The sequence below is a fragment of the Athene cunicularia genome (assembly GCF_003259725.1).
Source record: "Athene cunicularia isolate RWA chromosome 8 unlocalized genomic scaffold, athCun1 chr8_part1, whole genome shotgun sequence".
Lineage (NCBI taxonomy): Eukaryota > Metazoa > Chordata > Aves > Strigiformes > Strigidae > Athene > Athene cunicularia.
The window spans coordinates 5,687,724-5,714,867 of record NW_020799109.1 but is presented as its reverse complement, the minus strand read 5'-3'; the positions used below and the strand labels follow the sequence as shown (position 1 = coordinate 5,714,867).

The 27,144-nt window shown below is 38.5% G+C and overlaps 1 protein-coding gene across 1 annotated transcript in view; it reads right to left on the bottom strand.

The window, feature by feature from the left end:
• USP24 (ubiquitin specific peptidase 24) overlaps positions 1-27,144 on the bottom strand; it is a 53,260-nt gene that overhangs the window by 9,269 nt on the left and 16,847 nt on the right. Inside the window, exons 21-59 of the mRNA XM_026853867.1 lie at positions 26,874-26,950; positions 25,766-25,906; positions 25,565-25,618; positions 25,248-25,363; positions 24,504-24,570; positions 24,224-24,334; positions 23,732-23,830; positions 23,482-23,652; positions 22,753-22,838; positions 22,513-22,606; positions 22,091-22,246; positions 19,729-19,826; positions 18,873-18,968; positions 18,489-18,717; positions 17,386-17,545; positions 16,931-17,086; positions 16,296-16,366; positions 15,374-15,534; positions 14,479-14,540; positions 13,931-14,122; positions 12,660-12,777; positions 11,214-11,358; positions 10,643-10,762; positions 10,285-10,410; positions 9,973-10,071; positions 9,687-9,769; positions 9,318-9,459; positions 8,767-8,886; positions 8,171-8,391; positions 7,600-7,724; positions 6,807-6,948; positions 6,331-6,481; positions 4,972-5,067; positions 4,229-4,332; positions 3,696-3,809; positions 2,831-2,927; positions 1,266-1,382; positions 558-650; positions 114-216 (exon numbers count right to left, since the gene is read on the bottom strand). Of these exons, the coding sequence (XP_026709668.1) occupies positions 114-216; positions 558-650; positions 1,266-1,382; positions 2,831-2,927; positions 3,696-3,809; positions 4,229-4,332; positions 4,972-5,067; positions 6,331-6,481; positions 6,807-6,948; positions 7,600-7,724; positions 8,171-8,391; positions 8,767-8,886; positions 9,318-9,459; positions 9,687-9,769; positions 9,973-10,071; positions 10,285-10,410; positions 10,643-10,762; positions 11,214-11,358; positions 12,660-12,777; positions 13,931-14,122; positions 14,479-14,540; positions 15,374-15,534; positions 16,296-16,366; positions 16,931-17,086; positions 17,386-17,545; positions 18,489-18,717; positions 18,873-18,968; positions 19,729-19,826; positions 22,091-22,246; positions 22,513-22,606; positions 22,753-22,838; positions 23,482-23,652; positions 23,732-23,830; positions 24,224-24,334; positions 24,504-24,570; positions 25,248-25,363; positions 25,565-25,618; positions 25,766-25,906; positions 26,874-26,950 (4,713 nt within the window). The remainder of the gene's footprint in view (positions 1-113; positions 217-557; positions 651-1,265; positions 1,383-2,830; positions 2,928-3,695; positions 3,810-4,228; positions 4,333-4,971; positions 5,068-6,330; positions 6,482-6,806; positions 6,949-7,599; positions 7,725-8,170; positions 8,392-8,766; positions 8,887-9,317; positions 9,460-9,686; positions 9,770-9,972; positions 10,072-10,284; positions 10,411-10,642; positions 10,763-11,213; positions 11,359-12,659; positions 12,778-13,930; positions 14,123-14,478; positions 14,541-15,373; positions 15,535-16,295; positions 16,367-16,930; positions 17,087-17,385; positions 17,546-18,488; positions 18,718-18,872; positions 18,969-19,728; positions 19,827-22,090; positions 22,247-22,512; positions 22,607-22,752; positions 22,839-23,481; positions 23,653-23,731; positions 23,831-24,223; positions 24,335-24,503; positions 24,571-25,247; positions 25,364-25,564; positions 25,619-25,765; positions 25,907-26,873; positions 26,951-27,144) is intronic.

The following is a 27,144-nucleotide window of genomic DNA, read 5'->3' as shown; positions in this document are numbered from 1 at the left end:
CCATTACTGTCTTAAATTCACATTTATTGTTATTTCCCTCACTGATATTAAGTTACTCCCAGTCAAAGTAACGGAAATGCAAAGTCAATAAAAGGCAAAACCACAGTTCTTACCAACATTTCTTTGTGAGGAGACATCAGAGTGCAAAACAAGTAGTGCTACAGTGTTGTGAAGATATCCAAACTCACGTGCTTGTGCTGAACTCCACCTGCGATTCTGCTTGAGCCAAAGGAGATTTAATTAGCTTTTGATTGATTGATTTAGTCAACTTCTGTCAAGTCAAAACAGAGCAATGTCCTTAGCAGTCCACCACCATGTTCTAATACTTTGAAGTTGGTGAAATTTTTATTATCAAAAACATAACACTGACTTCTGCCAAAAACAGTTATTTCCACACTAACTATGCAGAGGCAGACTAAGACTTGCATGAAGTTTACAGAATCATGCAAGGATTAGTCTATCCTACCACATTGAAAGTATTCGTCCATAATTTAAGCATTATAAAAAACATGGGGATGGACAAACTACAGCACAACACAGGCTACGTAAACTTTTACCTGATTACTCTGCCGGTTGGGGCCAAGGAGAAAGTTGATCATGTGCCTCAAAGCAGAGTGTCTGAGAAGAAGACTGCTAGCCCTTATACCCTGCTGTTTAGACAACAATAAAAAAAAATAACATTCCTGGGCAGGTAAAGAATTAGTGCTCTAGGGAACAAAAGGAAAATGCATAGGCTAAACACTGCATTTTTCACTCTAAAAAAAAAAATAATCACCCAGATCAATAAGGTACACCTTTAAAATGCTATCTCATTATGTAGAGCATGATATATAAACAGGACCAGAGTCAACATATGCAAAATAAGCACCATATAAAAAAAGAAAAAAGAAGAGAAACCATACTGGGGTGAGCAGTCCAGTCAGTTATTGTGCTTCCTATAGGACAAAAATCCTGAATACTGGATTTTTATTTTTATTTTTTTTTCCCCCTAAGAACAGCCAAGAACACCCCCCCCAGAACAGAAGCCCAAAATTCAGACTCTGGAAATAACCAATCGGTATACCTTGTTGCTATATTTTTGTGTGACTTTATCCTAGTCTGGTGTTCAAAGCCATTTACGTCTCAAAAAAAGAAGAAAGAATAATCTAATAACAGTTCTGGAAGCATTTCACTGTGCTGCTTAAACCTTCTATGAATATGGATGACTAGCTGCTTTACTATTGTCCTTTAAAATTAAAATAGCATGAAAAACAATGGTTTCTTACCTTCTGTACAAAGTTATTGAATAGCAAAAAGTACTGAGCACAGTTTTTACAGTTTTCAGGTACATCTTTATCCAGCAGAGCAAGTAGCACCTCCAATAACTGATGTAGACTTTTTAGCTGTGAAAAAATTAATTTGAATGTAAAGAATTGTCTGCTGCTTAAAAACCAAAAGTGTTTCACAGGTCAGAGTTATGGTTATAGTTAACAAAATCATGTGTGGTCAGAGAAGCCTGCAGTGGTATCAGTAGCTAACGTGGGATTGCAGCCTTCCCATTTTTAGCTCTTCTGCATGAGCGCTGCATGTATTACACAGGATAGTAATGAAAATATTGGCATGTAGGTAAATTGCTCAGAGGTGGAACTCAGCAGTTATGTAAGTTTGCAATATTTTTAAAGCAATTCAAATTAATCCTCAGACTGATGTTCAAATGTTCCAGTCATTACAGTAACATTAGCACACTATCACAATCAACCATGCAAAAAGCAATGTCAAGTGTTCAGTTTGCATCAAAGCACACTAAGGATATTACACATTGGTATATAATTTATTACCTGCTAGTTAACAGATAGCAACTAACAGCCAAGAGGAAGTAACCAAAATTTATCAAACTATAGTGTAAATGTTCACCTCCCTACTTCTGTATTCAGCTTGAAGGACCTCACAGCAATTTTTCCCTAAAGCTCTAAATATGACAAACTTCCTTAACAGGCCTATACAACTGTAGTGCCATCCACCTGTGACACTGGATGAAAAAGGACAGATCCCAGAAACTAGATAGAAAAAACATTCTGTTGTATCAAATATTAAAATTTGATTTAAAAAAAAATGGTTTCAGACTAAATAAGACTTAAGATGTTTAAATGCATCCAAGCCTCCACTGACAACCTACAGGAACACACCAGAACACATAACACTTCTGTCTCAGTTCTCTTAATACGCTTGATTCGGTTCAGGCATCCCAAAGGAAACAGGTTCACTGTTTACCACGGGAAACAGGCTCAAACATTCTACAAATGATGCCTTTTAACAAAGTTCCTGCTTCCCAGAATATTGAGCTCAGCAAAATATAACAAAGCTGCACTTCCCAAACTTACTTGTCAATTTTTTTAATAGAAAATTAAACCTTTAACAATAACCATACTTATGGTCTCTCTCTGAAGTAAGATAACTCAGTTACTACTGCTGCTACTACTTCTGAGAGGGGAAGGAGAATCAGTGAAAAATTAAGATGATTTCTGGACTTAGAAGATAATAAATCTTAAGAAAACACTGTTTCCAAACTATTAATAGAACATGCGATATCAGTTTATAAGACAAGCTGAAATCAGGCAGAATTGTAAGTAATACTTTGAATTGAAATTCTGAGAATTGCAGCAGTGTGTTACCTCCTAGGGTAGGAACAGACAAGCATTAACCTATTCAAGAAATTAAGAGCTACGAGCACGATCAAGACAAGCGCCTTTCACCTTGTCATTTACAAATCACACAGCTCTGTCTGCAAACACAGCAGGAGCCGTTAGGTAGAGACAACCAACAGGATCACTGGTGACGAGGTGACACTGACCTTCTCCTGATAAAGCAAGGCACTGTCGAGGGTTTTTTCAAGAATAGTGGCTACAGCAACCCGCACCTCTCTCACACTGCATTCCAGGAGGAAAGTCCTGGAAGATAAAAGGCGAAGCTGCAAAGAGAACTGGAATCAACGTGTACACACACAATTACCACGATTAAGTGTGGTGATTATTATTTTAAGAAGGGTAACAGTTCAAATGCTTCTTGTGTTGTACTTCTGTGGATAAGCTTTAACTTATTTTCCTGTGCTCCTGCTTGTCACTAGTAGGGCCTATAATATTACTTTATGTTTATTCATTCCAGTAACAAAAAAGCTGAACTGAAAAGCTATCATAGGATCCTGTCCTTCAACGCAACTTCAAAGAGAAAATGTTCTTCACATTGACACACCTCTCTAAGTGTGTCAGACCTTCAATAATTTGTCTTGGGTATTTTCTAAACACCTATTAGCCGATCTTGAGCCTGGGGAGGAAAAAATCTTTCTGGTTTACCTGTGATCTTTGTCAGGTGTATTTAGCTTACCGTACCCCAAGCACTTTCACCACATTCTCCTCTCCCACCACTTTCAGGAGAGACTACACAAACTTAAACACATTCCGAGCACTCCACTGAATTAAACATCTGCATCCTCCTCCACGTATGCTGCACTATTTTATTACATTTTCAGAATTACTCAGAAAGCTTCACAATTAGAGAAAATACTAGAAATAAAAACTTCAGTGATTATCTATTGTCTGTTTAAAGAATGTGCAGAGTCAGCTCTTTGGGAATACATCAGTATAGGCCAGATCGTGTTACTAGGAAGCTTTATCCTATGTGAGACATAAAATATCTAAGACAAAATGACCAGTACTTACTTTACAAGCTCCCGGCCCTCTGGCCCGACGAAATATTCAACTAACCACTGACAAGCATCAATGCTTTTGGAGAGCAGTGCATCTATGGTGGCAATCCATTCTTCTGTATCAGCCCTTTAACAAAACAGTGACAACTGTGAGAAACGAGAGAGAAAAAACACCTCCAAAGCCTAAGCCATGTTTCTTGTTTGCCAGATAGAAAGAATTACTTTAATTGAACACACACTAGATGGCTTAAGACAAAAAACACATTTAGAGAAGTATTTTTGAACAACTTGCTGTCTTTAAATCCATTAAAGCCTTTCCATGCCTAATCCACTACCACCAAAATAATGGACAGCTGGGAAAGGCAGCAAACTGCCAGGTTATACCTGATCTTCCTTCCTCTCTGTTTTCTTTTACGATGGGATTCCAGTGCAGAGCAGAAATGTATTGCTGCTCCTGTGAATGTCTATGCTACCTGCAGTATTTCAAGGTGCTGTAGGAACAACAAGCACGAAAACCTCAGCATATGTTGCTGAACAGGGCCTTACCTGAGTTTTTTCTTGGTTCGGAGATAGGTTTGGAAGAGGAATTGGACTGCCAGCTGTAAGCTCACCTTTGCCATGCATGGATAATAAGGATGCTTTACCTTAGTCTGAAAGAAACATCAAATTTACTTCAGAGCAGGCCTGCAGCACATATGCTGTCTCTTAAACACATCAACATGGTCTTGAGTGTAATTTACTCATTTGGAAAAAATAAAACTAAGCCTTTTTCTGTATTAAAAACAGTCTCTGGTGCTGACTATGCTAATTAACAAATATGCTAAAACAGGAACAAACTTGCTGTAAGGCCCACGAGACCTGTGGATTTAATAAATTCAATAAATGCTGGTTTCTCTGTTACTCCATTTAGAAAAATGTAGTAAAATGTATTTCCTATGAAAGTCTATCAAATTTGAGGTGACTAACACCAACTTTTGGATGTTCCACAGAAGAATTTCTGTCCCTCTAGAGCTCAGTTTACATCATTAAAAAAAGGTGTGTGTTACTGCATACATTTTACAATGTCAGAATGATGTTTCTCCCACTACTAGAACAGGAAGCCAGAATCTGCTTTGAGACAGATGTTATCAGTGTGAAAAATGACTGGAGATAATTATTTGCTCAGCTGAAAAAGCAGTATCATGTTAACTTTACTCTTCTGGTTTTCCCGGTTGTGACCTGAATAGCTTCTGTGGCCCTTTCTACCCAACATATTCCATATACTCCAAGATTAAAATCTAGGTACTTACAGCATTCAGTGAAGCTAACGAAAGAACAAAACTGAAGTAGTCACTACTGTATACATCTCTGTTCTTCATAAATTTCAAGTTCTCATCTCTCACCATCTGTAAAAGGAGGAGAAAGAAATTAAGATGTTGTCAAAGTACATTTCTCTAACTAAAATTGCATTTTTTAGGTAAATATGTGTGGTCTTCAAAAACCAGTCACTACTTCAGCAGAGAGGAAAATACATAAAGGAGAAGACTTGTACAAAACCAGTAATTTTCTTCCAAGGATATTACAAAACAGAAGACAACAGATGAGGGACTTAATCATTTGGCCATTAAGGGAAAAGAAAAAGGAAGAAGTTGCCGGTAAGTTCTATTTTCTTTTGCTTGATTTTAACAAAAAAGCCAAGAGAACATCCTTCAAACTTGAAATGAGTGCTTAGCAAATGTACATGTACAGAGCAAGGAGCCATGGTATAATTACAAGCTGCAGCCACATTAATGTACTTAAATGTCAACCCTCTCTTTTTTCAAATGAGATCTTACTGAAAGACTCTTGGTAAATTTGAGTCAAGTTCTGTTTATTGTAATAATACAACCTTAGATACAAGAATGCCTAAAGTGACTATTAATGTCCTGGTCCAGCCTATGTGGAGGGCTGCACACAGCCTGCACAGTTTACTCTGACTGGGTATAAGATGTAAGCTCTCTTGCACATGAGCAGATCAGCAGAATGGGGTGTGTTCAGAAGGCCCAATATATGCAAGATACCCTCTCCTGTATGGACCAGAGCTGCAGGCCTGCAGGCTGAGACCTTCCTCTTATGACAGCCAACTGATACCCAGGTTCTACCATCCTCCCACTGCTCTTGCCAATGCCCAGACACCTCCATTTTCAGTCCTGACTTGCAAAGTTGCCTTCACCATCCGTGTTTTCCCCTTTGAGATCACATTCAGTATTACACAAGCTAACAGACATGAACAAAAATGAAACTGGTTTTGTGAACTCGAGAACTTGAGGATGACTAATTTGCCATTGTCTCCACTGATTCTCGCATGTACTTCAAATGAAGCATCTTCTCTTCTCATCTCCCTGCTTGCACGCTGACTGCTGCCATATCTTATGTTTGACTTATTTGCCTGCAGTTTCTTCAAAGCAAAGAATATTGGGTCAATTCTGTGAGAAGTGACAGGAAAACTTACAATAATGTACCATCGAGCACCTTTTTAATAACTTTACATCAGAATCCAGAATTATTTTCTTGCTTTGCTTTCAAGAAGGGAATTACTTCAAGGCCACCTTCAAAGTTACTGTGCTCCTCTCACTACATGCTTATATTTTGTATGAGTAGGGTTTAGTTGCCACTTTCAGATGCTCTACCTGATATATCCGCACAGGCATTTTCTCTACAAAAAGTCCCTTTTTTTCTCCTTTTCGAACCAGCTTAGTCAAGATGGAGAGGCGGTCACTGTTGGGCCTATGGGGTCGAGGTGATGACTGGGGTGAAATTTCTGGTGAAGATGGAGCAGATCTGAAATACACACAAGCTCAAGGTGAATAATGAAATCCTATGACAAATCCACAGTTCCAAGTTTAAAATACCAGTACGGCCAGTGTAAATTTTAAGGCAAATTCAGATGACTGAGGCTGTCAGTCAGCTTGAACTTCTTACTGCAATAGTTGCAGCAGAAATTATAAAGCAATAAAAGGACCATTCATTAAGCAGCTTAAAAAACCAAACAACAGAAGGGTCAGTATACTCCTTTGTCAAACAGGAATTATTAATTTCTTCGTTCTGGAGATAGGGTCTAGGTATCAACATAAGAGAAATCATTACAGACACAAGAGGGACTTACAACGAGAGGTCCTCAGCTTCTTGACGTACAACACTCACTCGACTTTTCTTTGGTAAGACTGGAGAGTTCTGATCAGACACTCTCTGGTAAAACAGCATATAGGCATTCCAGTAGCGCCGACGCACATCAGGGTAAGGGTTAGCTGATGGGAGAGAAGGCAGTCGATGAAGGCCTTTGAAGGTTTAGTACAGTTTTCATTCCTACAGGGAAGTGAAACTGGGTGTGCAAGTAATAGACACTGTGGCAGTATGAAGTAATTTGTCAGATCAAAACCTCAGTCTGTGTTAGCAAGTAACAAAAACCTGAATTCTAAAATATTTTTGCAAAAGCCATATATATTTTAAAAAGATAATTATCAGAATTATGAAGGAAGTGAATGTTGGAGGTGTATTTGGAATTAATTCCTTAAAACACTGGAAAGTTTAACTATATGATGCCACACCCTGTTCTATGCACAGTCATTTTCACTAGCCTAAATTAATGCTTGGGCTGTTTTGGTTTTTCGGTTGGTTTTTTTTTTAAACTATTTTAACAAGGTGCCATTTTACTTTTGAATCTCCTCTACTAAGTCTACAAAGTGCTGAACAACAGTGAAAATGGTTGAATTAGTATTAGGCCATACTGAAGCTGTTATATCCTTCAGTAAACAGAAGACTTCAGGGAAAAAAATCCTGCTTCAGAAGGATTATTGGACCAAGTAACTCAAAGTAGATATAATGGAGTGAGCAATACCTCTACTGAGAACCAGTATGAAATACAAAGCTACTGTAAATCAATCTGTACTTCTGCTTACATTGATCATAGACTTTAGGTCTATACTCTCCACCAAAACATTCATATTCCAAGGTTTCATCAGTTAAATCAAATTCTTCAACAACGGTGTCATTAAATTTATACCACTTTCCTTTTCCACATCCCCTGTGAGCAAAACAGAATAGAAACACAACAGAAAAAGCTACTTGATCATCTAGTAAAAAAACAAACCGCTCTGAATACCCTAGACATGACAGCCCCGAACTAATTTTTTTTTTTTTGGACAGTAAATAGAAAGCTTAGTTCAGTCAAAGTCAAAGTTACATTTAAAAAAAAGAATCTTAATTAAAAATATGGGAAGCACATCACCTGCAGTTCAAGTATCCTATGAAGCCCTCAAACTGCAATACAAAGTGTGTTAAGAATTGCTGAGACTTTTATAATACAGTGTCCCACGTTACTGTGTTATTGTCTTAACACCCGTGATGTTGGGTGTTAAGAAAGAGAAGAGTGTTTCCAATAGAGCTCTGAATGGCTCACTATACCTTCCCAAAACAAGTACTCTTTAGGCTGCTCTCAAGCTCCCCCCAGCAAATCTTCTTGGCTATTACCTCCTGTCCTTTATAAAGGAATAGTAGTGCCCTGCATGTGCCTGGCCACTGTGAACAATCACACCAACAAGCTCATAGTTTTCTGTTGGGGCAACTTTCTTCCTTGGGGAGCTCCCGCCTCCTTGATCTGTGTTTCTACCGTTGTCCCCCACTTCTGAGGACGAGTCCTGGCGAGCCATCCCTGACACTGTGTAAGGTTCCATGTTCAGCATCCAGGGAAACTGTTTGAAGAGATATTTCAGATTAATCAAGAGATTATATGGTGTACATGCTTAGTATCATTTTATGAGAACTGTATTAACACTTCCCTCATGAGAAACACCCTTCAACTTTTTTTCCCGTATGACACAGAAGTTAAACGTCTTTATGGAGGTTTTTGCTCTTGCTTTCTGAAAGACCCTGAGAATGCTGCAGCAAAGAAAGCTCTAAGGAAAAAAAAAGCTTATTTTTTGTAGCGTGATCATGTTGTAAGCATACCATGTACTTAAAATCTCTGTATCAAAATGTGGGGAAAAGAAGAAAGAATGAAGGAAGAGAGTCCACTCCACAAAGCAGCTAGGGGATGAGGTGGGCCCCATACAGAAAAGTTTTCTTACCCTTATTTGTTCATCATATTTAATAGAACGTCCACTCTCCCAGTCGAAGCCAAACCTCATCAGGTGAATCACCAACAGGCTAGGTAAGACCTTAATGCATGTGCGCTTCACTGTAGTTCTCTTGAAAAGAAAAAAAGAATATCACCTCTATCTATATACCTCAAGCATTCTGTAGTACTGTTCTACAGATTCACAATTCCAGCCATCTCACACTGATGCGCAGTACAGCTAGGGAAGGCAGGATGACCATAAGATGACTATAATACATAAAGGTAAGGTACTATTGCAGGTATGAAAGAGCCTGTGCAGGGGGCTGGTATGTTACAGAACATTTTACCCTCCTGGCATTCCTCTAAAGGTTCAGTCTACAACACCAGTTACAGGGAATGAGGAATGCTATCTGCATGGATTTATGGGTTTAATCTCTTGATTATGTCTTCAACGTAGAAAAGAGTAAGCAGTATCTAAGCAAGGCTTCTAAGGCCATGCAATGCTTCAGAAAATATCAAGCTGCAGCTGAATCTTCTTTCACATACGTTAAGAACCAATACCTTTTCTTTGCACTTTTCACAGTAGTATGCATTGCTTCCTTCCAGAACTTCTCCTCTAACAAACTGATCCAATGATATTTCCAGACTTTGACATGAAGTCACACCTAGGTTGAGCGCCATGAAAGCTTCCTCACGCTCATACCTGAATTCAAGGAGAAAAACAGTCAAAGCATTTACAGAGTTGAGCCTATCCAACTCGCATTAACAAGACACATGATTAGGAAAGAATACAGCATTTGTCCCATGGTTATCAACAGGTGTGATGCTCACAAAGGCATCTGTCTCTACCTTCTTGTGCTGTTTTGACCTACATATTTTAATAGTTATGGGAGCACATAACTTGGTAACATGCACTAAATTTAACATTACCTGTGAGGACAGTCCTTGCAGATCTTCTGATCAGAGAAGATTCCTTGAAAAGTATTCTTAAATATTTGGTCTCTTCCTATTTTCTGTTGAAGATGTAAAGTTAGACATCACTTGGATATATTGCAGAGTGAAAGACCAAGAAAGCAACAGGAATTTTAAACTTCTAAATATTATGTAGATTATAAAATAAGATGAATGGTGCTCTGCCTTCTTTTCTGAAGAACAAAGGAATAAAAGAGAAAAGGTACCAAGGAGATGCATATAAACAAGGTAAGAAATCCCTTACCTTCAGGTACTCATCCATTTGATCTATAAGACTGGTGAAGAACTCATAAGCATCCTGTTGCTCTCTAACATAAAGTTCCTTGTTCCACATCTTGAAAATCTATATAAAAGTATATTAAAAGGTCATTGTTTCATATACGTATCACTAAAGTTTTTTTTGTTGTTGTTTTTTTTAAGAAATTTGTTGGTTTTACATGTTTTGACTTTTTCAAGTAGAACTTTATCTCTAGAAATTCTGCAATGAGAAAAGGTTGAATAAATGATTACTTGTTAAGTAGGAAAGCTATACATTCTAAACAAAAAGACAAAATACCTTCCAAAAGTTCTCAGGTACATAATACTGTAGCTTGCTTTCCATCAAATGACCAAAAAGAGATTGAACTTGATAGAACACATTGTCATCTGGATTGTCTGTATCATCATCAATGGAAAGCAAGGCCTGGAAGGAAACAAATACTCTTATTAAATTTGTTCTTGGCAAAATTATTCCTGGAAGTTGTCATGACACACAGCACAACAACTTATAATTTATATATTTTTGCACACACACGTACATGCAGGGTTTTATTTCTATTTTAAATAACTCATTTACAAATGGTGCTAAGATGAACTTGCAGTTCAGGTGACAGTAATTCCAAAAAGAGGACTTCACTGGGTGTTGAACCAATTACCTCTGGGAGACCAGGCTGCATATAGAGCTGCTGGAAGACAGCATTCATGTAACAAGTAGCACCACCATTCTTCAGTCCCACAAATCCTGAAATGGAGCGACTATCCACTGGTGGAAGATACTAAAACGACAAACACATTTTTTGTCCCAGTAAGTTATAAAAAGCATGAGACTCCAACAACATATTTTAGCTTTTATAAGCACCTTTATATGAGCTGTTAAAGGCAATTTAATGGAAAAGCAGGAATATAAATTCTGAAAGATTGGAAGAGCACTATATTTGGTCATTTAGATATTTAACACTGCACAAACCTGTTAGAAATGGCTTAAAATATATCTAAATTAAACTGGTGGTATTTAGGAAATACGTCCTTTCTTATCCAGATAAGTGACACAGAGTCCCTGGAGTATTTGCTTCTGAGGAAGATCAAATGGGTATGGCATTTATTGTTACCTGCTTTTTGTCATTTTAAATTGAAGACCATGGAAATTTCATGAATGGAGCAGTTAAACAGATCACACACAGTACTCCAAACCACGCCAATACAAATCAAAAAAGGCTTCTTGCTTACATCAAACTCCTTGGTAAGTGCAGGGTCACACTGGTGATGCATAGAAAGCAGCTCTTTTGTAATAAGCTGGAGATTGGAAGGTGAGCTATCAGCCAGCATTACTAACACTTCATAAGCAGCTAATCGGCTATCTGCTGTACTGCACCTAAAAAGAAAACCACATTTGAGATCTATTTTGTAGATGACTCAATTATTTCTAATTCCAGAAAGCCATATTACTCAGAACAAGTGACAATTAATGTTCAAAAGGAATACTTTAAATGATAAAACACTCCTCAGAGACTTCAGAGTGCTATTTTTTCTTTCTTGGGGAAGAGGAATAGGGAAGAATTGAATCAGAAGAGCAGCACTAGGAACACTCCTTTAAATAAGCCTTCCTCATTGACATGGAGACACCTGTTTTTAACATTCAGTAGCAAGGAAAAGTAGGTGCCCTAAAAGAGACACTGAACTGGTTGTAGATCTGAGGACAGACAAACACTCTCTGTCACTGTAATAACACTGATGGAGACATAATGACTTATTTACAGAGAGACAAGCTTTGCAAGAGCTAGACCAGATAACTTACTTGCTACAAGAGATGACCTTAGACCTAAGCTGTGCTAGACCAGTACAAAACACTTCTACTTAGCACCTTCCAGCAGATCAAACACACTAGTGCCTTCTTTCAAAGGCCAAAGAAAAGGCTTTATTTACTTTAAGCAAACAAAAGAGCATGCTTGAGATGAACTGCAACAGAGCAAAGCACTAAGGTGTGTAGCAAGTCTCATTCAGTTTGAGGGTTGCTAAATACTCCACTGGAGCCTCTTTTAGGGTTTGTGGAAAGGCAGTGTGGATACCTGATTCAATCCTAACATCAACCAGTCAGTGTAATGTTGGCAATCCAGCTGCAGCAGCACAAAACTCTACACCAGCTAATTTACCCACCCCTTCAGATACTGTATGGTGGTAACAGAAGACAGGTGTGACAGGAAAGAGAAAGCCCACTCTTTTTTCCCCCATTTGATATATTCTGGGCTATTATCAACTATCTCAGGGCAAGGAGACTTGCTCAGCATTAGATTTTTAGAAAATGCAGTTCTTTTGAAGGGAGAAAGAAAATAGCGGAACTTTTGAGATTCTCATTTACAATGGGCTTGGAAAGTTCCTGCTCATGCTCTAATTTAGCCAACTTCCCAAGCGATGATGATCTAAAGGAGTACTCTTTGGGCTCCTAAAATCAGCACTCAGTTGCGTTTGCAGTTCATCATCGATCTAACAAAGCACAGGCTTTGGAAGTACAGAAAAGCAAAGATTTTGTTTGGGTCACACAAAAATGCTGTTCAGTCACTTATGTAGGAAATGTAGACAATTGGAGGAATCTTAGTATCTACAGCTCCAGTGTGACATTTGCATACATGAGATCTAGGACAAAACCCAACATAAACAAAAAACCCCAATTTTTACTTTGGATGAAAGTCTTGTTGACTGATTGCAGCACTGCCTGCTGGAGAATGGCTATTCAGAATAATCCTGGATGCTCGGAAGAGGAAATCATCCAACAATGGCTTAATCAAAGATGAACCTGTTAACACAGTAATCCACATCTATCATTAAATACTTACGTTATCACTGCAAATGTCAAAAGGTGTTCCATAACAGCAATATCACTTAATAGCACCATATCAACAAAAAACACATTGAAGTGCTAAGGCTTGGACAATAGGCCCAAGCCAGAGTTGACCTATAGGTGAATCCTGCATGTTTTATAAGTGATAACCATTGTGCTAATGGGTATTTTACTGAGTTATTACAAACCACTTATTCTGATGGAAAAGGTGGAAGCATGGAAGCCTAAGCAACAGGCCTTGAATCGAAACTGCTAACTCAGTATGTAATCGTTAGTGAAATATATATGGAAGATGTAGCTATCTTGAATGTGTATTTATCTTTCTTTATGTGTGGATAAAATAACAGGGTCGTGGAGACTGTAGTCTGGCACTGTGACCTGATGTGAGACCTTGTGCATAATCCAATTAGATAAGCAGGGAAACTCCCTGAGCTTCTCCCTTGAGCCCTGGCCAGGCTCTGGGGGAATCTAATGTGAGACTGAAACCAGGTATTTCTGCCTAGAACAAAGGTGCCAGCTATTCTGGCTTGCTGATTTTGGGGTATACAAGGCCGGACCCGCTCACAGCGACTTTGGCAGCCTCAGCTACGGGTGGACGCACCGCGTAGGATTTCCCACTGGCCGGGACAGGCTCTGCAAACTCTCGCTGTAACCGGGGCTGCCCAGCCACTGCGGGTCTGGATGATGGCAAAGTGTGCAAGTGGTGATGGATCTTTCTTAATCCCTATTCTCTCTCTCAGGTAGTAATGATTTGATGCATTACATGGTATTTTCCTATTTAAGTGCGCTGTTGTGTCTTTTCTTACTGTATGTTTTCTATATTATTCTGTTATATTATTTAGTTATTTTAAGTAAAATACACCTGCTCTTTTCACTCTGGTGTCTGAGTTTAATTGGTATCCCTGCTCAGCAAAACACAGATCCAAATATTTTATCAAATGTCAAGGCACCACAGAAGTACTGCCAAAATTACTCCTTATGGCTCTGTATCACTTCTACTGACATATTATAATGTTTTCACAAGTACTGTCTACTGATCACATCATCTGTTAGTGCTATGCAGAATTCACCCTAGCCTAGTCACTTTAGAGTAAAAAGGAATACTTACCAACCATTTCTTTCTCTGCTCCACAGAGTGAAAGGAGAGTCTTGATGAGCCTCAAGTGTCCTGCTAACAGGATGTTATCAGCTTCACTGGTCTCGCACTCAGCTGTGCGGTTGGGTTCAAAATTGTCTAGCCAGGTGATCTCATCTTCTAACATGGCAGCTGGACTTATCTTTAGCTGTTCCATTTCTGATGCTGCAAGAGAAACAGAACCCCCCCCAAAATTAACAGCTCTATAAATGTAGAATATAAATACACAGAATTTCAAACAGTTTGGTAATGGTCTAGTTTCCCTCACAGTGTGTACAAAGTACACTTTCCACAAAGAAACTGGGTTCACTTTCCAGAAGGAGTGAGCTGCCTTGCTGTCACTGAATGCCAAGAACAGGTTAGGCCAGGCATTAACACAGGACAGCCAGCACACTGGCACGTCCCATGGCATTCATGGTGTAGTAACCCCTCTGTGAAGGCAATTCTACGTCTTTTCTACAGAAGGAAGACATGCTTAGAAGCTGCAATCAGAATGACACGTGTGCCTGTACAATACTTACATGTGAGGTCATCCAATAACTGACATCTCAGGTCAAAATATTCTGTACACTGGGACAAAAGTCTGAAACAGGTACAAATACAAGAAATCTTTAATTTAAAGCCAGAAACTTTTTCTAAACAGTTGCCTTTAAGGCCTGTGTGCTCTGTCCATCTAATCCAGAATAGCATAGGTACTTCCACATGCACATGCTACACTTTAAAAGAAATTCCTTCCCAACAGCTACTTCTGAAGGAGTAACGCTTAATCCTGCTCTCTTCCTTCACCTCATAACAATTTTAATTATCAGACAACAAAAAAACAACAACATGTTTTAATTTTTCAGTTACACCTCTACTCAGATTTATCTAAATTGCTGTTTAAAGTTACTGTTAAATTCAACAACCTTTGGCCAGATACACGTTAACAGGTCTGACACCTACAGTCTTTAGAGGTGCAACGGGTAATAGAAACAAGAAGAAATCAGGTGAAGTCATGGGCTCAGACATCACTGCCTTTGGGATTGGTTTCCGATACAGATCCGTGCAGCACTGTCAAATAAATTCAGTGTTACTGTCAAACATTCCACTGCCTCTCTGCCTCATGCAGGATTCCAGCCAGGTTCTGACTGCCATGACCACAGCCTAGACAGAGCGGGCCTATCCAGCAATTACCACCTCCTGAACGGAAAGTCAAATAAGATGAACTATAAAAGTTCACAGAGAGTGCTGTACCTTGAGAATTCAGTTTTATTTCCCTTCACCTACACAATTCCAAAGCTATCTGGGGCAAGACAGGTATGCCTACTTTCGACAGACCTGTGAAGTCCTAATCCCTTGTGCCTCAGAGCTTCCACAGCACTACTCACTTAAAAATGTGATAGATTTGCTTCCTCAATAAACACACATCTGCCTTACCTCTGGTTGATTCCTCTCATGATGCTGGTTGGTGACCAAAGAGGCAGCTGGGCACCAAGAACAACACTCAGGAGAAACTGGTTTGGCTTCTGTACATCTGGGTGAGCTGATGTGTCAGTCTGGCTAAGGGTGTACAACTGGTCACAGGCAACACGACGAATCTGAAACAGTGTCATTGTCAAACACTAGCAGTTGTTCAAAAGTTGCAAAAAATGCCCTTCTGTTTTGTTAGAAAACTAACAGAAAAAACAGACATTGAAAAGCTTGTGTAAACCAGACTGAGCTCTGCATCTGCCAGCCAGGATTTCTCTATTTATAGGGATTTAGCAATCCACTTTCATCCTTGAGCTAAAAGCTCTGATGCTTTATTAAACACGGATTATAAATTCAGATAAGGAGGAAAAGATGCAATGACTTCATGCAAAATATATGAGATGCAATGAAATGAAGTAAGCGTGACTTGAAGAATCTCTACATTTTAGAGTATCCAGAATAATCTTAAATCAGAAAAAATGAATTTTAGGGGTGTTCTTCTGACATTTGGAAGAATTTTTCAGAAGTTCAGAAGAGTCCATTAAATCTTACCCAAATCTTCTGAGATGACAGTTACTTGGACCTTTCCCTAAAGTACTAGTTTTACAGAATTTGTCTCACTAAAATGAGAGTATTTTCTCTAGACTAGCCACAGCACAGTCCTGTGCACCTCATGGATTAAACAAGCCTAAGGAATGTAACACTTCAGCGTTTTCTATTAACACATCACTAGATACTGGAATTACTAACAATTATACAAAGGTTATTCAAATACAAAAAGTGTGGGAATATTTGTAACGAACAATTTTGTCTTCAGACCGTATTATGGTCAAAGCATACACGTTTTACAAGTATAACGTTTAAGAAGTTTTCAGAGAAAAATCCTCACCTCAGCACTTGGTGATCCAAGCAGTATGTCAATAATGAAATCAGCAACACAAGGCAAATTGTAAAAAGATCCTAGAACAGAAGAGTACCAGGCTATCTTTTTTAAAATAATAGTTTAAAACAAGTCAGTCACAGTCTTGCATTAAAACATCATAGGACCTAGAGGACATCCCCCATCAACACTGAAAAGCAGTAAAGGCAATTTGTGTATTTCCCCACCTCCTGTCCTCACCAGAGACTGGCACCATGTTATAACAGCATTTTCCCTCACCTTCTCCTACCACCACCGTTTACACTTCCTGTACACAAAGGTTCAAGTACTAAACAGTAGCTATGCAAACAGCAGCACTTAGAGAATTACATACTTCAAAGCCAGTACAAATATTTATACACTGGCAGTAAATCAGCGTTTCCAAAACATTTCGCTAAGGCACAGCACTACACGCCTTGTTTCATGCCACCTGTTCTTCAGCCCTGGGAAAAAAACCTCTGTGTTTTTTAACAAAATTTTGTGGGTTTAATTTGAACTGTATCAGCTTACAAAGCTACAAGGTTTTTTGTACTTGTTTGTCTCCAAAAGGCTTCTGCCACCTTACTCATATTCCAAAGAGTGAGTAATCCAGTTCTATTTCATACCTAGTTGCTGACTGCGTAGCTGAAGGCAGGTTACTAAGAGAGACAAGGCTTCTCCAGCAATCAGAGCATCTTTGGTGGATACAGACTGCTGTCTCACACAGATACCAGCGTGCAGTGCAGTTGGCTCTCCTTCGCTTCCTGAACTGCAATTACTTCCTGCATTAAGAAATCAAAAAGTGCTGTAATCCATTACATTTTTCAGATGTTTTCAGCTTCTGGTCAGTTCTCTGCAATTTGAAGGATTTCTCCAAATATCACATCTCCAAATGTCCCATGAATACATGGCATTTTGCTCAGATTTGTGTAATTCAATCATGTAATACCCTGAGTTGGAAGGGACTTGAGAGGATCATTGAGTCCAACTCCAATGAATTCAGCCTCAAGCTTCCAAAGCATTCAATTAAGAATAAACCAAATGCTTTCTTTGGATTGGTTTAGAGACACAGTTAACCCACCTGAGCTGCTAAGTCTGTTTCGAATCCCAGCAGGAAATAGAGAGTTGCTCTCTTTTATTGGCTGGCTACTTCCCACAAGGTCCAGTCGTCCTGCAGCAGCAGCCCAAGAGAGTCGCATGAAGCAAGCCACTGTAGAAGTGAAATCACTCACCTCCATAGTCTGAAGCAACAAGAAACAGCAGTTACTTCTGCAATATTCAACAGCCTTTGTTAATCATAGGGATAAGAGGAATGCATCTTCTGGATCATGTCAAATTGAAATTTGGATTTGTTTTCCTCTCTCTTCTCTAAACAGGCTCAAGGATACAAGTCTTTTTGTTTCCAAGGAGAAATAGTATTGCTCCCTTAATAGGAAGTAGTGAGTTTTCAAGCTCCCCACTTGGGTAGATACCCTTTTCACCTATCTGGAATTGGGCATGCTGATTTAAATCGTATCGATCTGTTTGGGAAGCACTGCCCAAGAACCTAACACAGCACACTCGTTACACTGATTATGAAGTTTCTTTCAACTGGACTCAACTTTCAAACAGGTTGAGGTCTTGTCAGATTAGATTGTTTTAGTAAATAGTCAGTCTCAGATTAATTACACTGACATGTTTATAAAGGTGAAACCAGCATTTTAAGGTACTGAAAATAAAATTTTCTTTTTCCCCAGGGTACCATCAAGTAAATGTAATTTTTAATGAGCTATTTTAAAGAAAAATCTTGCCCAAAATTTCTAATTCAAAGAAACCTGGACTATAAGCCACAAGTTCAAGCAGAAACCTTCTCCTTTCTATTCACATAGGATTAACAAGAATAAGATCTTAAGTGTTAAACGTGACTGAAAATAAATCACAAGTAAGACTTCTGTGTAGATCTATTTCTGAAAAGCACTTTTGGGGTACTGCTTCCTTTTGGCAGTACAAAATTTCTGAGACTATGTTAAAATTCAGATCAAGATCAGGAAGAGATTGATGGTCAGGATTTTCAGAGGCTTTTGAATGGAGCCTGGGCAAGAACCTGTATAAAAGGTAGACTTTTGATTAGAAATCCAGGAGTTATACAGCTGTCACTGGAGATGACACCGCTACATCACCATAAACGATCAAACACTTCCTTACTTGTATGGCAACTCTTGCTGCTGGTATGATTTCTTCTACCCTAATGGAGGATCTATCAGACACAGAGAGCTGTCGGTAGGATGACTTCTCAGGTGTTCCACAAATGGACATCTGCCTACTTGCTTGTCGGCTGACATTACGGAAGGGGCGTGAGGACAATGCTTCTACCCCATCTTTAATGAAATCTTCATCCAGTAAGGTAGGCATTGTCTGGCCAACAAGCAAGAACCTACATTCACAGAGCAAAAACGTCAGGCTTATTTCTGAATGTTCACAGCAAGTGAATGAAACAGAACTCAAAGTGCTAATAAATCTTAAATATTAAAAGCCACACTCTAAAAGCCAAGAAAGTAGCACTTTCCCTAATGAAAGGCAATTACATACCTTGCAAGTTGCAGGCAGATGGAATAGACTCCCTGTCTTGTTTCATAGTCTACTTCTGACGGGATGGAATCTCTCTGCATCACATTCACCACCAAGCTTAAATACAAATCAATAAGACTCTGCTTGAAAATGTTTTACATTAGGAGAGAACTGCAATTAATTTATCTCTGTCCTTCCCTGCTATTCAGTCAGCTGAGTGCCAATTAAAACTGCCAAACTGGCGCCTTTGGAAACTAACATCCCCATTTTTCTCTCCTACATCTACAGATGGAAGCTTTCTGCTCCTGCTGGAAAATGCTTCAGGATCTATGGGGTGGGGGGTGGATAGCATTACTAAGAGCAACATACACTTGATCAATCTGACACAAGCACAAGCAGTATTGCCAGGTCTTTCAAACCACTCACGCTGTGCTCAACCCCCATCTGAGGGGGTCTGAATTTTGGAAACTGTATAATTTAATTTGGTTCCCACTGCACGGTCTATGCTTTGACTGCCTAAAATGTCCACTAGAGTCTATGCAGGACAGTGTAAAGTATACAGTTGGAAATTTGAACTGAAACACTTAAATGGTAACTACCCAAAGATCAACTACCTTCAGAAAAGCTACACTTCACAAGCTGATCTGTGCCTAACTTTATCTTGGGGTTTAACAACATGTACTCTGTTACATTACTATGTAGGCAACAGTAGCTTTTCAGACACTGGATAATGAAGTAACAGCTTTGGGTGGATTTTTTTCCTCTGAAAAAGAAGCTGACAGGTGTACTAGTTTGCTACAGTATGGAAATCAGAAACCATGAAGGACTGCTAACTAAATGAAGTGTTATAAATTGAGTCAAGATTTTGAAATCTAACCTCAAACCTCCTGCTCGAAGAAAGTTTTCACAGAAAGACTTGGCACAGTTTCTTGCCATTTCATCATCTGCAGTTGGCATCAGCTTGGAGCTAAGTACCTAAAATAAATGAATAAATAAGCATGCATACACCTTCCTTAGTATTTGTTATCTACTGAAGCTTAAAAGTATAACAGAAAAAAAATCTGCTACAAATGAAGCAATTAACAACGTACTTATGCAAAGCTGTAGTCAGTAAAATCGTGTTAATGATATTCAGGACAACTATGGCTATTACAGATACTCATTCTGTATCAAAGGGCATTTTTTTCTCATTGCAGTTTACTTGTTAAGGGAAAGGACAAAGTACATACTCTATCACATGAAATGTTGTCTTCAGGCTCAGCTGGTGCTCCTTAAGAGCCCAAATTCCTTTCCTTTCTAGATCTGCAGTTAACAGTGTCCCATAAAACACAATACAGATGGCTCACTGCCTTCTGAAACATAACCTCATTGCTGCTATTGTTTTCTTTTTATTAAAGATGGTCCAGGTAATTCTACAGGCCTTATGAACATCACCACTGTACCATCCCTCCTGTTTTATGTCAGCACTAAACTTCAGAATGCAATTACAGTCAGAAACACAGCCATAAGGAAGTCTGCGGTCTATGTAAGTCAGATCTCATGTACATTTATAATCCATTTCACTTGATTCTACTTAAAGAAAAAACAAAACAACATCCAAACAAATAAGAAAACCGCAGCCCCTCCCAAAACCCCAGAAAACCCCCAGAAGTTATTTACTTCCTCAGAAAGTCTCTTTGGCACGTACAGCCAACAATGCTGCATGTGGGAAAACAAAATACATCTTTTCCAGGTTCATAGGTCAGAAGAACGGTTTACAGAGTTGCAGGCATGAAATCTTATCACAGCACTGCACGATGTAACCCTGAACATCTGCAACACTTAATTTTCATCTCTTCCATATGCTCTGCACATTTTTTTTTTTAGAAAGCAGTTCAGACTGGTTTGCATATTTTCAACAGATCACCAGTTGAGGGGAGAAAAAAGCACCTCATACTTTTCCTGACAGGAATCATCTTCCAATTGGCTTGACTGGACTTGAGCAACAAGTCCACTCATATAATCCACCCATCTAATCCAATTTACTACTTCTCACCCCTTGTCAGAAAAGCAAGCAATTTATTACTTGCTTTTATTATTTTTTCTGGTATAGAAGCAGCAGATAACTGTCTCATCATACCACAGTAGAACTTGCCAGTTCAAGAAGACACCCTTGCTCTGATACACTAAGCCATTTGTTTTCAGTTGCAGTACTTGTCAAAGTCTATTTCAAAGACCTCATCAAATATTTCATTCCAGCTGCACAGAAAAGGGAGGGATCCTAATGCCCCAGCGTGATGACAGTGTAGAAAGACGAAGAACAGACTACAGAAACCCAAAGGAAAACAACTACAAGAAAATTCCTACAGTAATCTTGGCACACACAGGGAATGAAAGAATGACTCTGTCCACTGTTTTTGAAACTGCTGGCAACTGGTCCTCCAACTTCAAGTTGTTCAAACCATGTTTGTACTGGGTCCTTATAAACAGCGGGACCTCTGAGTAGAGACTGTTCTGCTTCCCAGAGCATGCAGATTAGTGTCCTAACAATGACACCAGCTGAACTCTCTTAGATTCTTTAAAATCCATGCACTGAACACTTGGAAAGAACCTTTTTACAGGGTCCAATCCAGTGTTTTGGCTAAAGAACATAGGAGAATACTGAGGGGTAAGAATTTCACTTTACATGCACAGCTAAAACAGGCCAGAAGTTTTCGAGTAAAAGCCCTGCACCTTTAGGTAGTGAAAACTCTTCACAGTTGAATGGTTCTCAAAAATACTCCTCCTTAGCCTCTACAGATAGATTACGGTAGACTTCTATAGAAGGGAAGTTAGCGTTCTTCTTCTTTCAAATTGTATCAAGCAAAACCAATCAAACTCAACAGCTCCCATTAGTTTTTAGAAGAGCTCATCTTTTTCTTTTAATATATATACACACACTAAAAACCACATTCAAGCAGGAATTTTACCTAAACAGCAAGAACCCTGATGTTTCTTTGCTTGTCTCCACTTACTTCAGAATACTTCTCCCACCTTACAGATCACAAAAAGAGGGGCCTGGCTTCTCAATAAAGTCTCTAAAGGAAACTTTTTGTCTTTTGCTCTGTGTAGAATTTATCACATACATAAAAGCAGACTATGACACGACATTTGCATTCTGCATAATGACTGTGTTATGGTGGACTCCTGCACATGAAACTGAGAACTACTTAAGCAGTGCTCAGAAACACAAGTAGAAAGAAGTACATTTGTTTTCTTACCTCTAAATTGTAGAGCACTCTGAAGGTGGACATGCCTGGAGCAAAAGATCTGAAAAGACTTTCTAGTATTGAACTAGCGCTGGGCTGATGTTGGTGTTTTGAAGACAAGGATGGTGATTTTGAAGACTGAGAAGTTGATTCTGATAGCAGTGTTTTCTAGGAGCAAAAAGCCACAGAAATATTTTGAGACTACCCCATTTTGTTGTAATTGGTAATACATTCCCTATAATCCCTGTAATAAGCCTCCCACCTCCAGCTGCTTGGAAATAAGTCAATAATCCAATCAAAATCGAAAATGAGCATTATTTTGCAGTAGAGTTTCAAACCCTTCACAGATTATAACCTGACACAGAATTTAAGAAGCCTCATAGTAAAATCCTTTTTGTTAAGCTTACCAAGATTAGTCATTGTTTAATCCATACCTTCCTTCCCAGGGAATCAAGCTGATCGAGAGCGTCCTGAATAGCTGGGTCAGTGGGAATCAAGAGCAGAAGTTTCCTCACTCGCAGTGTTATCCTGAAAGTTATCAAAGTTACTTGCACAAAATAGGGCTCAGCCACACTGTGGCCTGGTTGATGCCTACATACTGTGAAATAAGTAGCTATTCAAACTTTACAGCATGAGCATTTCCTCAATACTTAATAACCATTTAGTTTGCTTACCTTGGCTCCTCTAGATTGGCAAGCTGGTAAAGCATATCAAACACATTACACACGAGAGCCATGACTACTCCAGGGAGGGATTTCTCCTGAGAATTAAGCAGAAATACAAAGGTTGGTTCCTCCGCTCTCTGTTGCAAGTGATTTAAGAGATCTCTTCACTGAAGCAACTGACCCAGATGCCAACCTGGCATCTTGAAACCTCAGCTACTTTCTAGACTGAGACAACATTTCAATTTTTGTATTACGCATTTTCCTTTTAACAAGCAATGTTTTGAAGTCAATTGTTAGAGTGGACACACAAAGCAGAACAGGAGTGGTCTGAACACACCAGTTGGGATGCTTCTTAGTTTATTTTCATACCACAGCTTTATTAATAGTGGAAAACTGGAAATCCCTCTCCCTGACAAATATACAACCTCAAAATTAAATCATATGGGTCTTGTTTCTTTAAAAGACCCTGCAGAGATTAATAAACACCAAGCAGACTACACTAGGTGACAGAATACAGATTATAAAGACAAATCTGCATGCAAAAGGGAACTGTGCATTTAAATGCTTTGTTTCAGTTGCAGTTCAAAAGCAAACCCAGACTACTAAAGACTGAATACTTAAGCTGATATGAACAGTTTGTCTCATCTTACTGCACCTCTTCTAACCCAGCTGTGTCTCCCCCAACTACCCCTCCTCCAGGAAAAGTCTGAGGGATGGTTTCAGGCTATTACACTGTACCTGTTCCATTGCATAGGATGAACTAAATACACTGCTGCTGTTGCTGGAACTGGTTGAGGAATCTGCAGAGCTCCCTGATGGAGTCCCACTTCCTGATGTTTTTACTGTAAGGACTTGTTCATCAGAGAAGCCCAGCTGGTGGAGTAGCTTCTGATCTTTGTTTACAGTTAGCTGCAAGAAAATATTTATCATTTAGTTCTGGAAAAGAGACTCTTTCATAAAGAATGAGAATTCTTTGTAGTTAACATACCAGGCTGTCATTGGCAAATATCTGTATATTATCCACAGGTGAATTCAACATCTTTGCTATCTTCCACCTGACACTCCCTACAGTTTCATTGCTATGAGCCTGTAAAATTAAATGACACTGGTTCAGTAAATCTGCTCAAGCAGCAAATTCCAGGAGAAAAAAAGAAAAATCTTCCATTAGAGTCTCCTCTGCATAGGATGGTAAAGGTATTGTCCACAAAAGGTGGACAGAGTAGGACAGCAGTAGAAATGCTCCATCACTGACAGTAAGCAAACAGCTTTTTCCTACTCCAGAATGATCATCAAAATACATTTATTCTACAAACAATTCCATTACAGTAGTCTTATAGACACTTGCAACATTTTCAAATAGAGTTTTCAAGTTGACTGGTGTCCTTAAAACCAGCTTACTCTGTTCAGTCCAGGCATTAACAAACCCACGAGTCGTCACGTGATCAACACCACATGACACACACAACCTGTGCACACATACCTCTATGGTGAAGGTATCTTTGGTAGACTCATACGTAACATTAAGTGTTAAAAGATGTCCATGGAAAGAGGCACCATGAGGTAGAATAGTTCGAGGAACAGAGTAAAGGTCCTATAGGAGGAAAAGGATGAGTAAATACCACCCTTGAAAACAAAGACATTTCTATAATGGTATGTAACAAAGTTACTAGAGTTGCATAGATTTCAATAACTTATACTATTTTTAGTAAGATTGGAAGTTGTGTTCTTAGCCTTGCTTAGTAAGAAATTACATATCTTACCTCTATTGTTATCACATAACGCTCTGCCAACAGCAGCAGTCTCTCGATTATTACAAGTTTAGTTGACCTAAACATTGAAAACAAGAGTAACTTGTCTCAGAGATTAATTTTCAATGCCCATGGGTAACTACCAGGAATTAGCTGTTTTGAAATATAACTTCTTAAACTTGGAGTCAATTCAGTTGAAATTAACCAGGAAAACAGGCCAAGAATCTCGTGTTATACTGCTTGAGATGTAGCCAGCTTCAGAAGAAGCTTCATATTGCTAAAGGTCCCACCCTGTCCTCATACGTTTAAGCTACACACATTTAGATATGTGTAAATTAAGCTAGAGAATGAAAAAACATCCTTTTCTCTCCCAGTTAAAAAAAAAAAAAACCAAACCCAAACCCTGTTGCCCCAGAAATATTACATGACTAATAGGCTGGTAATAGCCTATGGGGTTTTTTGTGTTGTTTTTGCTTTTGTTTTTGTTTTCCTGGTTGGGGGGTTTTTGGGGGGTTAGAGAGGAGAGTTTTGGGACTTTTTGTCTGGTTGGGTTTTTGTTGTTTTTTTTTTTTTTAAAAAACCACAGGTTTTTCAAAGTCTCTTTGCAACTCAAATTGCATTGTAATTGGAAAATTCAATTGAGAAACCACCAGAATATGTAACTACCAATACTGAGAATTTTAATTAGCACTCAAAATCATGTAGGAAGCAGCTGGGAGCAAATGTCTACAGTCATATTTTTCAAGGCAGACCTACCTGTAAGGAGACTGAACTGATGTTGCTACCGTAGGCATAGCAGTTGCTGTAAGCATTTTTGTGGCTCTTGTAACAGCATGTGTTAACGTTGGACCACCTAGTGCAGAGCTGGCTGCCTACAATACAAAGCAGGGTGTTAAGTGCTGGTTTACATGGACAATTAGTATGTCCTGGAGAGCTAAGAGGACAAGAAATACTTGTGGAAAGAAATCTTTTTCTTTAAATAGAATTACTGTAGTCAATTATTCTAATTCTAAGATACTGAAAGAAACTGAAAAGGGATGTAGGTACAAGAACAACTGAGATTTGTCCGTTACCTCTAACCGTGTGTAGCAATCAGCAATGAACTTCTTATGCAGTGACACTGAATCCTAAAGGTAAAATGTACAATGAGTTAGAACTTAAACCAAAATCACGGGAATTGCTCATAAACTGAAAGAACCCAACAAATGACACATTTCAACATGCAGTATCACGACTGAGTGTCAAAGCCCTTTCATCTACAAATATATGCTTACCTTTTTCAATCTAGGAGTTAAATTAATATAGCTGTAATTTATTATCAATTGAATAGCTTCATTAGCAATTTCTTCATCAGGTGACTCCATTGCAATCTTCCAAATGAAATCCATTCCTATTAATTCCAGTTTTTCTACACTCTGCTCAAGAAAGAACAACAGTAAAAGAAGACTGGATTTTTTACATGATAGTAAGTTGAACCACAGGCACAAAACAGTTTTCCATCTGCTGGAAAAGACTCTTTTGACTGAATCTTAAAAATTTTCTTTTCCAAGACGCTGCTAAGCTTTGGCATAGTGCAAAGTGAAATCAATAGCTGCGGATTTGCATATTTATACTAGAACAAAATAATTTGTTTACAAGTGGATAAACAAGTTCCAAAGAACACTCTCCATCAAGTCAACTGAAAAATTAAAAACTTCAAAACCGCAGAGAAATTTAATTGGGTATGGAATATGTTTCACAAAGGTCAACATGGTAACTAACCACATAATAAACTATCAGAAAACCTATGATACTTGGAAAAAAAAAAAAAAAAGCATTTGAAGTTAGCTCTCTGTGATAAAGATCTAAAATGCCTATGGAAAACTACTTGACATGTAACCATTAATTTAACAAAACCCCTGAAGGATCACAGAGTTAAAAATTATTGTAGGTTAGAGTTTGAATATAATATCTCATCAAGAAGAAAAATAAATAATAAATAATAATAAATAATAATAAATAATAATAACAATAATAATAATAATAATAATAATAATAATAATAATAATAATAATAATAAAAAAAAAAAGGGAGTATTTCCCTGCTAGGGAGAAGCAAAAAATGCACATCAATATTCATGACTGCTAAAAAAGCAGCCCACTCATTCCTTTGCAAAGTTTTAGAAGTTACATACCACCTTCCAACTTAATTTGCTTAATTTTAACTGTTGTAATTCTGGAGTTTTACCTTCAGAATTTAACAATGTTAATGCTAGAAGGACGATCGGCATATTAATATGAACATGACCAGGTCAAACAGCTGCTAAAGAACCCGTGTCTCCCCTCCTCCCATCCCCGGGATGCCACAGGCAGCATACAAGAATGAACTCGCCAGAACACTTACCAGTTGAGTTCCTTGCCTCTTCAGTCGATGGTCACACAGGTTCACATTTTCAAAGAAAGTCTTGAATAAACTAAAACCTGAAAGTGAAAAAAAGCTTTTTTATTCAGGTCAGGCTGTTTCTATGCTTTTCTGAGAAAACAAATACAGGAGATGACCTTTTCCCTCTATAACTATTAAAACTCAAAATGACAGGAAAAGACCCCTTTACTATCTTGATTTACAGAACTGCTTGGATATTTGATTTGAAGGCTTAGGAAGCAAATTTCTGGTA